The sequence below is a fragment of the Eptatretus burgeri genome, chromosome 2 (assembly GCF_056783735.1).
Source record: "Eptatretus burgeri isolate ZD-2024b chromosome 2, Ebu_testis_v1, whole genome shotgun sequence".
NCBI classification, from domain to species: Eukaryota; Metazoa; Chordata; class Myxini; order Myxiniformes; family Myxinidae; genus Eptatretus; species Eptatretus burgeri.
This window is the reverse complement of record NC_140962.1, coordinates 122207377-122219876: the sequence shown is the minus strand read 5'-3', so window position 1 is coordinate 122219876 and position 12500 is coordinate 122207377. Positions and strand designations below refer to the sequence as shown.

Below are 12500 nucleotides of genomic sequence, written 5' to 3'. Positions count from 1 at the left end.
TATACACATTTGGCTCATTGATGTGGTAACACTGTACTGTCTCTGGAGACAGAAATGTTTTGGATAGATGCCCATCATTTTCAGGTCATCTGCTCTCATATCCTTATCAATTTGAAACTCGATGCCACTCAGATGCCTCTTGAGTGTTCCAAAGAGATGAAAATCACATGGTGTAAATATGGACTCAAAACGTCCACTTACAAGGTTATTATAATGGTGAGTGTTCGGCGCAGCGTACATTTCTGGGGGTTTCAGCAAAGTAGAATGTTTAAGGGTAGCTGTTGTGTTGCATTTAGATTCTAAAAGTGATCTTGTGTTTAAAAAGGTTGCAGATCACTGCTGTACTCGGACTGTTTTGCACAGCTGTGACGTCACTTCATGCAGAAGTTGCAAGTTTTCCACAAACTTTAAACGATATGTGATTCTGTTATGACTATCTTGGACAAAAATGAAGTGCAGGATATCTTTGACTGACCTTCATGCTTTGCCCAGAAAATATATTGCATAACAACTTGTCTGTTTAAGTCAGTGGTCCCCAACCTTTTGATCCCACGGGCCGCATTCACTACTCCCAAGGATGTTGGGAGCCAGAAAAAAATTGATGCATTTTATTGAGAAACTTGATACTGAGAAACATTTTCAGAGTCAATGAGAAACTTGATGCATTTTTAATTTTAATTTTTTTATTAAATGTAATTAATTTTAAATTCTGCCGCAAGATGCCGGAAGGTAAAATCAAATTGATTTGATTCCTCCCGGCGGTAAGCGGCAGTTGCCGGCAGTGGCATTGTGTAAGGCTTTTCAGGTCACGGCGCCGGCCGGCAGAGGCCGGCAGTGGCATTGTGTAAACCCCTTTAAAATTGCTACATGGAAATGTGTTTTGATTGGAAAGTCCTCGCAGGCCGCAGTATAGGGCTTCGCGGGCCACATGCGGCCCACGGGCCGCAGGCTGGGGACCAATGGTTTAAGTGATTTAAAACTCCCATGGCTGGGGGGTGAGTCATGCATACATGCATGTGCACACCATTCTACATAGTTGAGTTCCATTTTTATTCAGTCTTTTTCACCTTAATTATACGTTTTTACACTCACTTAGCCAATAATGCTTTAGACTCGGCAAGGTTATTATTATTATTATTATTATTATTATTATTATTATTATTATTATTATTATTCCGCCACCGTTTTGCAGGTTTATTCCGTTTTAAATTCATTTTCTCTGCAACCACTTGCGATTACTAGTATTATTGTTAATATCATTATTATTTTGCAATAACGTTAATGTTATTATGCCATTATCATCAGGTGGAATTGATTGATGAATGTGGTTATAATAATTTTTACTTGCAGTAGGTGTACAGACCAGCGACTCTTAGTTCCCTTACAGACCAGCGACTCCCTCAGACGAGTATTAAATAATGCTTGTGACCATTAGAAATGGGGTTCTGCGTTGAATAAAAGTCACAATTGAACTGTAATGATGTCGGGTGCAATATCGCACATCACTCTTGGAAGCTATTCCCAGGAGAAACCACAAATGAGGCTCCAATATATAACTTGTAAACAATCCGTATACAGTCCAATGTAACCTGATGGCTACAAAAGTCAGACAGGCAATGTGATGATACATCATTCATTGTTCATGCACAAAGACTCATTTAAACATCTTTATTTGACAAATATCATTGAGGCCTAGCTGCTATCGGCCGACCTAAAGGACGAGATCGTTGAAGCAGCTGGGGCCCATTCATGTGTGGGGGATGCAATAAGTGTAGAATGTCCTCAAGGACATCGGGTTTCTCCAAATTTCTTTCAGTCTCGTGTTAAACAGCATTAGCGACTGTTTAAAAAAGATGATCATACGCCGGACAGAATTGACTGAATAGCTTGTGATTATAACAATTTTCACTTCCGGTCGGTTTGCTCCGTGAAACATCATGGTTAGCTATTTATACACCTAAACATGGCATTTGTCCAAGGTGGAGAATCCCCTGGGGGAATTGAGGGCAAATCAAGTCGATTTACAACCTCTGTCATAGGACCCTTAGTTCCCCTGGCAAGTTTTGTTGACATTTGGTAAGTAACATCCAAATGCATCGTGGTCAGACAGACAGACATCAAATTGTGTATTTTAGAATGATAAACCCCATCATTCCAAAATCATATGAAGAGTATTTGGGTCGCTGCAGTTGTTCAATAGACCTTTGCAATTATATCAAGAAAGTTTGTCTTATTGTAACCCTTCATTAGGTGTCTGGGAAGCTGGACCAAGAACAACAGCCGAAGTACGAGCTGTGGTTGGTGGCAAGGGACAACGGGACTCCACCACTCCAGGACCACATCAAAGTGCTGATCTCGATAGTCAACACCAATGACAACAGTCCAATATTTAATCAAGCGTTCTATACCGCAAACGTACCTGAAGATATGGCACCTGGTGCAATGGTTTTACCAATAAAAGCCACAAGTCCAAACTCAGATGCTGGTGGTGTGATGGAATATAAACTTACATTAATTAGTCCGTCTGAAGAAAAAGAAACCTTTTTGATTGACCCAAACTCAGGCGAGATCGTACTGCAGCGAGCTCTGGACAGAGAACATTGTGCAAACTATTATTTTACGGTAGAGGCAAGAGACCAACACATTCATTTGGCGTCTTCTCAGTCTCAGATCTTAATAATAATCTCGGACATAAATGATAACCCGCCAACAATTTCCGTGAACATGATGTTGGCTGCCGTTTCTGAAGTTACCTACGTATCGGCACTGGAAATGATGGGCTCGATCTCTGAAGCTACAGCACCTGGAACCGTATTAGCTCTTGTAACACTCATGGATCCAGATTTCAGGGAGAACGGAACAGTTTCCTGCAATCTTTCAGACAGTAGTGGCAATTTTGACCTTCAGCTCAATGATCAAGGAAACTATTCTTTGATTTTGAGTGGCGTTTTAAACCGTAAGGCTGCAGCCCAGCACCAGCTCGTGCTTTCGGCGATGGATGAAGGGCAACCTTCACTCATTTCCCAACTCAATATTATCGTGCAGGTTTTGAAATCAAACAACCGGCCATACTTTGTACCAACTCAATTACAGCTGTCTGCCTTTGAAAATCTCCCACTGGGCTCACGTCTGGCCCGTGTGAATGCGTACGACTTTGATGACGGCACGAATGGAAATATCATTTATACCCTCCGCAAATGCCATCCGTCCGGTCTCCTCTCAGTGGATTCAAATTTGGGAGATATTGTGCTTGTAGGTGCACTTGATTATGAGAAAAAGGACGTTCGCTTTATACACTGTGAGGTAAATGCTAAGGACAAAGGCATTCCTCCACTTGTTGCTGATCCAGCCTTCATTCTTAATATCACTGTTGCTGATGTCAATGACAATGCACCTGTGGTGATGAAGCCGCAAATTCCATCTCCAGGCATTCCTGCCAGGGTCTTCATTCCAGCAGGAGCAAGTAGAGCATTTCCTGTGCTTTATATAATTGCTGAAGACTTGGATAATGGGGATAATGGGCGACTCGTGTACAATTTCAGAACTGAAAATGGGGTACAGCCACCATTCTCAATTAATTCTACAACAGGTCAACTATTCGCTACTGAGGATCTTCAGAGACACACCACTGAATCATGGAACATTACTGTTGTTGTATCTGACTGTGGCACACCATCACTATCTGTAGATATCCCCATTATCCTCATTACCGAACCAAGTGAAATTGGTGGCTGGCTGGGCTGGGGCCCAGGGGCAGCCTTGGCTACACTGGGCTTAGCCTTCACCTTACTTGCTGCACTTTTGAGCCTGGCAGCCTTGCGTTGTGGACGTTCAAAGAGGGATGGCCGCTCTTACAACTGCCGGCTTGCTGAGTCCGCACACCGTGCTGCACCTCGTCGTCCAGCAGCTGAGATTGACAAAATGGACATTCTGCTTGTAACTGGTGATGGTGGCCGGAAAGTGGGTGGTACTGTTATAACAGGACCTCGTCAGCAACAATCTCCTTCCGTTGGGTCTTCACTTTCACGGGACTGGAAAGAAAAATTTGGTCCATTTACAGAGGTATATTGAAGTCACGCTCCTTTTGTCATTTTACCTTCACTCATCCTTTCTGCTTTCTTTATTTACTTGTTTTATTTTGTCATTTGAAATCAGACTAACTTCACTTGAATTCCATATAAATGCAGGATGCAATAATCAAGCACAATTAAATCTCGATTGTATAACTTCAATACTGCACAGAGTGCAAATTGAAATAATATGAAATAAATATACTTTAGGATACAGACATTGCATTGGATAACACTGCAAAGCAGTGATGTTGACAGTGTGGTAGCCGTTAAAAAGAGGTTAAAAAGGTTAAGTGAGGTTAAAAATAGGTTAAAATTTTGAGATAATTAGGTCAGAAGTAAGGAAAACAGAAATACAACAGTGGAACATCAAGTGCTACCTTATGCAAGTACAATAATAGCAGTGTAAATGTTCATAGAAATGGCAGCAAAGTGTGGTGAGAAAGGCAAGACACAGCAGGAGAGGCTTGTAATTCCGTTTGATATAGGTTGCAGTCGTTTCATATACTTTAACTGCAAGCATGGTGGGAATGGCATGGAATTAAAGCAAGACTAGAGTGCAGTATTGTGAATGCAGCAGGAATGGCTGGGAAAATGAGGGGTCGGGGAGCAATTGTAGGATGCACATGGAATGAAGAATGTAGAGTAGTTATGGTTTTTTACAAGGGCTGCAGTGATGGTTGGAATGCTGGATAATGACAGCGGGAAACAGAAAATGCACCACTCGCACATAAGAAATATCATCAAGAGTATTGTGATGAAATCCTGTCTGATTAGAGTGACAGTCACTCTATCTGAAATGAGCCTTAAATATATAAAGGAAATAAATAGCATTAAGGATGACTTTCAGATGAAAGTTTTAAAGGATCTCCTCCAATGTACTCTTCTAGCAAGGACATTGCAGTGAATCGGTGCAAATGGTGCCCGAAAAGAATGTCAAACAGGTTGATGAGATGGACACCATAAGTGATTTGGAAATTTGAACATTAATTTGAAAAAAAACAACATCTTGCATAAAAGGATGCATTTTGCATCCAAATATGGTGGTATAATAATCACACCAGCCTATTTTTGACCCAACTTAGCCAAACTTGGCCCATCTCTGCTACAACCTGCATTGTGAAACCACTGGCACAACACATCCATACATCCACCCATCAGGACCATACACTGCACAGAGCATTGGTGCTGATGAAGCAGTCTCCTGGGCTATTGGGCATAATCCTGGATGGGTCACCACTCCAACACAGGATACTCAAATGGCCTCTCATCCCAGCAAGCAGTTACTCATTTTGCCAACCTTGGAAGGATGACAGGCTGAATCAACCCCACCTGGTATTAATTCAACAACAAAGCAGGATTTGAACTTGGGACCCTAGGATCCCAAGATCACTACCCTAACCATTCTAGGATCCCAAGCCCACAACCCTAACCATTAAGTCAACACCAGGCATCACAACACAAATCAGTACAATATTGTAAAAACTTTTTTCATGAAACATTTTTTATTAAATAATACAGGTGATTAAGAATCCTTAAAAATGGCATTATAACATGTTACTGATAAGTCCTGGAACTGGAGTACTACAATTCAAGTCAGACATGACCTCATCTCGAATTGCTGTAAATGTTTTTTTTTCCACAAGACAAATGGCAGCAGAATACAGCAATCTGTCGAATCAATACCCTCTGTACATCAATCTGAATATTCTAGATCTTTGAATGATATGGATAGCAAATAATTATTGCTCGAGAAGTTTGCAAAATTTTATGGAGATTTTAAAGTGTTTTCCTTTGTTATCAACTCACTTCAAAATAAAAGGAATACTCTTTTTACTATCATCCCCACATTGTTGTAATCCAATAATCTATAATCTGTTCTGATCCAATAACAAAACCAACGAGATATCTGTGATTACAAAGCGGTCACCAAGGGCCGGGGGAGGCTTACCCTTGGCCCGTGATCCAACGAGGGCCATATTTTTTTTCAGACCGTCATATGACCTTGACCTTCAACATTTAGTGATAGAGTGTAAATAAGGAAAATGTGTCCCCTTCTACAGGCTATCCATAAAACTCAACATCATGAAAATCGGCAGAAGATTTTTCAAGTTTTTATCAAAAGGTATTTTTTGTTAATTCGATTACAATCTGATAAAAGTGGGTCAATCAAATTAAATATCAGGTGCACATCTTCAGTGCAGATACACTATTGTGTTGCAAGAACGTCTTGGAAGACTAAGCTGTCTTTAAGATTCCACAATGGCAAATTGAGCGATTGCACAAAACTCTTCTTTTTTTTTTCAGACCGCCATTTGACTTTGACATTTAACTCGGAAAGGTACAGTATGATCTAAATTAACTGTAAATGTGCCTTGCTCTAGGCTATCTAGAAAGGGCAATGTTGCTCCGATCAGACAAACCTTAGTCCAGTTATGGTGAGAAATGTCAAAATGAATATAATTGAGTCATGGCCTTAAAATTTGGTCAAGGTCAAAAACATTTTATCAACCCCGCAAACATTTTATTCCCATTATTGATGCAAAATTTCATTCCGAAAGTCCTAACCAGATCCGAGATACAGCTCGGAATTTGGCAGAAAAAAAGGAGGCAAACCTAAATGGTGGTTTTGTACTCCTCAGGGTGTAAGACCTTGACCTTTAATCCAAAGGGGTATGATATAAATTAAGTTTAAATGCGCCTTGCATTGGGCCATTTTGTTCTGATTGGCCAAACTTCAGTCGAGTTATGGTGAAAAACATTAAAATGTCGACAATTAGGTCAAGGCCTTAAAATTAGGTCAAGGTCAAAAAGTAAACCCCACATACTTTGTATTCTAATATTGCTGCAAAATTTAATTCCAAAAGTCCTTGGATATTGACAAAAAAGGGAGAAAAACCTAAATGGTGGTTTAATCCTCCTCGGGGTGTAAGACCTTGACCTTTATCCCATAGGGGTATAATGCAAATTAAACTTAAATGAGGCTTGCTCTCGGTTATCTAATGAGAGCAATTTTGTTCCAATTGGACAATCTTTCGTCGAGTTATGATGAAAAATGTTAAAATGTTTATAATTAGGTCATGGCCATAAATTGGATCAAGGCTAATAAATAGTTCAACCTGACATATTCACATTATTGGTGCAAAATTTCATTCAAAAAAATCCCAGGCGGCTCTGAGATACAGCTCGGAAATTTATACAGTTTTGAAATTTGGAGTGTTGAGAAGTCATTTTCTAAATGGTGGTTTAGTTCTCCTTGGGGTTGAAGAAACTCTGTGGTACCATCAAAAATTGGGGGTGCCAATTGTAGAAACAAACCCCACCACAGCTATAAGCCTTCCCCTATGCTATAGGGGGAGGCTTAATAATGTAGTCCACCAATCTCCCGGCAATTTGGATATACAGTGGAGACGTGCTCTCGATGTGGTCTTGATAGATTAAATTGCCCACGCCTCCGGGGAGCTATTAAGAGCAGATAGTTAAGTAAGCTGCCCACTACAGGAGTGCCCACAACATGTCAACAATGCTGAAAACAACAAGATAGAAAGAATTCCCACTTTAACGCTGTTGGGAAGTGGCACAGTATCGGAAAACCTTATCGCACAGTCCAACCTTTTGGAAAATTAGCTCACGCCTTTCGGGGATGTTTCACAGGTGGTTTTCAGATAATTATTTTTCCTCCATTTTTAAGCATAGGAAGTATTAATATTACCCATCATGACTCATTTTTTTCATGAGAATAGGGTGAAATTATATATATATATATATATATATATATATATATATATATATATATATATATATATATATATATATATATATAATATTCATTAATTTATACCTCATATTTTGTTTGCTGTCCATCATTGAGAATTGAAACTTGATTCATTACAATCACCTGCAATTAAAAAAAATCTTGTCAACAAGCTAAGTGACACAGTCTCAATTTATTGAACCCTTTTGCTTTGGATTATGATGCATTGTAAGTAAAAATGTGCAATGACACTTTTCAGTGCTGACAAAATACAAGTTCTGACATTGCATATCTAAGACTGTACTTCTTATGGGTAGGTAGAGGTTGAGGAATAATATTTAACTTGACATACTTTATACTAGTGCTGGGATAGAGATGCAGTACAAATGCTTGAATTGCCATAACTTTTTCTGTGCATGTTTCCTTAAAACTTTTCCATTTATTTTCTTTCCTTTATTTATTTTTTTACTCCAATCTCAAGGTGGGATCTTATCGTGATCCTTCAACTACATCCCCTTCTGGAGCTTCTGCCTTTCACCCACCTCTTCCCCTCTTCCTTCCTCTTTCCTCCATGGGGAATGGCTCATCGGACGTACAGCTGACACAAGCATCTCCAACTGGGGAGGTCAGTAGTTTAAAATGCATGGAAATTGTGAACGAAGGCTCACATGGAAGAAAATCACAAGTACATTGAAATGGTTGAGTATGTAAGCAGCTGGGATAAATCTAATGGTGACTAGAGCGACACTCGGTAGAGCGCATACCTCCGCCAGGCTGAACAGTTTACATTTTGGATCCCACTGATAATCTGGATCTGTATCCAGACCTGAACCAAATTCGAATTGGCTTGTTCTTGTCATCTAACCAAGTCATCCACCCAGTTTTGTCACAACTCGTCTGCAACTTTTTTAAAGTATCATGCTACAGTATATATCGTTTTTCACTCTCAATGGTGAAGAATCACTTTGAAATTCTCGTTTCTGGATTCGGATCTTCACCAAAATATAATCTATTCAGCCTTGTCACACACCCAAACTGTCCACCAACTTTCGTCCATATCTATTCACAATTCTGAGATATCCTGCTCACAGACAAACAGAGAGACAGATTGGGGTGAAAACATAACCTCCATCGACCTTTGGTGGTGGAGGTAATACAATAATAAAGTGAAAGATTTATATGAGGGGAATTCAAAATGGTATATTAATGATATACTCACAGTACTCCAACACATGCCAATGATTTTTATTTTTTCAATATACAGTTTTGTACTGTATAAGTAAATATAATATAATTTGCAAAAAATGTAATTTCTAACCAGTCAGTCAAATAGAACATTTAAAAAATAGTACTCGTACATTTAATCGCGTCTTGAACAGCAATTATAAGTACCTGGTTCGTAAAACTTTTTGAATGCAAATGTACAGTTCATTATTTAAATTAGAAAAGCATAAATAGCTGACAGCAGGTTTTCAAAGTCTATATGACAATATAATCGCCTTATTGAAGATTCATTTTGATTGAGGTTTCTCAAGTTTGAATTCATTATGTGTGAGATGAATCCACTCATCATGCCCGTGTGTGTGTGTTTGTTGTGAACCCCACTCATCAAAAGTTATATTGTGACTCCAGCAAAGGTTTTCTGAGACTGCAGACAAAAATGAATTGAAGATGAAACCTTCAATCATGACAATGTACAGTATATGTCCAGGAGCTGCATGAAGAGCAGAACTATGGTTCTACTGCCATGGATTTTCCAATTTTGTTTTAATTTTATCCCATATGAATAGCCTTATTACTAAGTGAGATGCTCAGGCCATATATAAAATGGTTTATAAATGCAACTTTTAAAATTGACGTCATAAACACCTGAAAAGTGGAAAATTTCAGTTCTCTGTCATTGTCCATCTCTTCGCTGCCATTTTTGTCAAAGTAAAACAAAATACAAAATAGTGATCTTCATGAGATTTTGCACAATATCAGTAAAATGAAAAACATTGATAAGGAAAAGAGTAGGATAGTACTGTGATAGCCATGCAGACAGATAACTTCAAACCCGGCATGTCTATAAAATGACCACAGAGACCATCAACAACACTCACTTTTGGTCAGATCCTCACGCCCAAGGTCGGTTTACTGTACCGGCAAAATGAATGAATTTGATAGGGAACCATGCCAGCGACTACGTGGCGTATACCTAATTAGTCGAGCGAACCAAAGCCATGTGCCGCTCTCTGTGGGCTACTATTACCAACTGCAATCTCGGACCAATCGCCCCAGAAGCGCCACCTCAGATCAAAGGTGAGCAGGATAAGTCAGGTTTCATTAATTTATTAAGCAGGCAACCAAGCAAAAGAGTGGGACATGTCGCGAGTAATGGCAAGGGAGAAAATCAATGATAAATGGTGGGAATATTCAAATGCAAAAATTGTGGGAAAATTAAAAGAAAGGCATTGCAAGCAATTCAAGGACATTCACAAGCACTTGTACATTCCCCATTACCACTACGTGAACTTTCCCGCCTCAGACAACTTAGAACAATAATGTGAAACGTTTACAATACATGGATTCAGACTCCTGAAGAAAAACATATAGATTTGGTAGAGACATAGAGGGTGTGAGAGAGAAATGGTGGGGACCTCTACACACCCCGGTCACACGTTCAACAACCTCTGTCAAGGTTATTATGCCTGGTGTTGGCTTAATGATTCGGGTGATGGGCTTGGGATCCTAGGGTCCTGAGTTCAAATCCCACTCAGCTGTTGAATTAATACCAGGTGGGGTTAACTCTGCCTGTCATCCTTCCGAGGTCGGCAAAATGAGTACCAGCTTGCTGGGATGATTCAGCCATTTGAGTATCCTGCGTCGGAGTGGTGACCCATGCAGGATTGTGCCCGACAACCCAGGAGACTGCTTCGGCAGCACCGACACTCTGTTCAGAGTATGGTCCCAATGGATGGATGGATGGTCAAGGTTATTGGCCCATTGTATGATCGTTCAGTTTGCCTCCCTCTTATGGCCTCTTCCTCCCTTTACTTCAGTGCCTGGTGGAAAGAGGCAGCACGGGAGGCCAATTTGCCCAACGAGGTGGCCGGCGTGGCTCCAGAAAATCTCGTTCTGACTTGCAAGGGAGGGTAGTGTTCTAGAACGAACGTAGTAATGATATGCTGAAGGTGCGCTGGGTCCGCGAAGGTGTCAGTAAATGTAAAAGCCACGGAAAGTTTGGAGAAAGAAAGCAAAGAAGAAGAAGCGTTGCAGTCTGTGTGAAAGTGTGCGTTTGGAAAATGAAACGGGTGGAGATGTACTCGTGCTGGGATAGAGATGCACATTTATCCAATTTACACTGCAATGAAATTGCTCAACAGACTACTAAGATATATCTGACTAACTTTATGTGTGTGTGCTTTTACCTGCCCAAGAGGTGTATGACATCCTCTTTTGGACTCACAACCATCGCATGACATTAATAAGGGAAATTGTTCAGCTTTATATAATAACGAAAAAGGGCCAACGCTTAATATGTATAGGATACAATCAGAATAAACTGGCCCACATTTATGTGTGGCATTTAAAAAAAAACAAAAAAACCCCAAAACAGGTAGCTTATACATATTAAATAAGTAGCAATTGTGAAAATTTTGGTCTCATTAAAAAAAATCCTGGAAAAGAAAAAAAATTGTGAAATTCAATAAAAAGCAAGTGAGTTGGCACATAATGTTTCATCAAAAGTACATCAAAGCAGATTAACCTGGATGATTCACATCAGAGAATTTTCACCAAAGTGAGTTATCAATTCTGATTTTGATGATTCTGATGTATCCAATATCTATTACAGAGCATTGATGCTGCAAAAGCAGTTTCTTGGCAAGTACTGGATGGTTTTCCATTGTCTTCCTATCAGTAGTTAGGGCAGGAATTTGGAATTTGTTCAGGGTGTCGGCGATAGGCCACCTACTCTTCATGAAAGACACACCTTGGGATCTTTAAAGTCCACCAACTAATGCTGGCAGGCGGGACACCCAGTTTAACAGTATTCCGAGGGACGGCACGCATGGATGCATGTGGTACTTGCTTGGGAGCTGCAGTGGTGTGCATTTCTGTCTATGCTGTCAATGATGACTCGCCAATTAGCGATGAAACTGGTCTGGCGGCTGAGGGGATGTGTAGCATTGGGATTCTCATGTATGTACTGCTTTTGAATGTCTTTACAGCTGTAGAGGAACTCGAGTATAGTTTGAAACGGCAAAAGGCTTACCTTGGGGTAGTTTTCATGGTTGCTTTATGCAATTCCTTTGGCTAGAAGAACGTAATAGGACTCAATATATATTGAAGTTCAGGAATGAAAATGGTCAGAGAGAGAGAGAGCATCAAAGGCAGAGACATTGAGATTATGGAAATGCCACAGGTATCACAACTACTGGTCCTGCTTCGTCAAGGAGGGTGCCAGCCGAGACCGTGCTTCCGTGGAAACAAGTATGCCAGAGGAACCAGGTACCACCCTTTCAAGTTCTGCTCGAGTTGTGTTTTTATCTTAGCAATTTATGCCAAATAGCCTCGTGTTCTTCCTGCCATTGTTCCCATGACTTCCTCCTTATTAGCAATTGTTGAATCTTCTTTTCGAAGCAAAAGATTTCTCTTTATGTTATGAGCAAGACCAATTAAAATTAGAGAAGTCA

At 40.1% G+C, this 12500-nt stretch overlaps 1 protein-coding gene across 1 annotated transcript in view; it reads left to right on the top strand.

Moving 5' to 3' along the window:
* The window catches only part of LOC147032971 (protocadherin-18-like), a 58990-nt gene that overhangs the window by 26374 nt on the left and 20116 nt on the right, over positions 1-12500 (top strand). Inside the window, exons 5-7 of the mRNA XM_085871040.1 lie at positions 2251-4062; positions 8306-8449; positions 12230-12315. Of these exons, the coding sequence (XP_085727166.1) occupies positions 2251-4062; positions 8306-8449; positions 12230-12315 (2042 nt within the window). The remainder of the gene's footprint in view (positions 1-2250; positions 4063-8305; positions 8450-12229; positions 12316-12500) is intronic.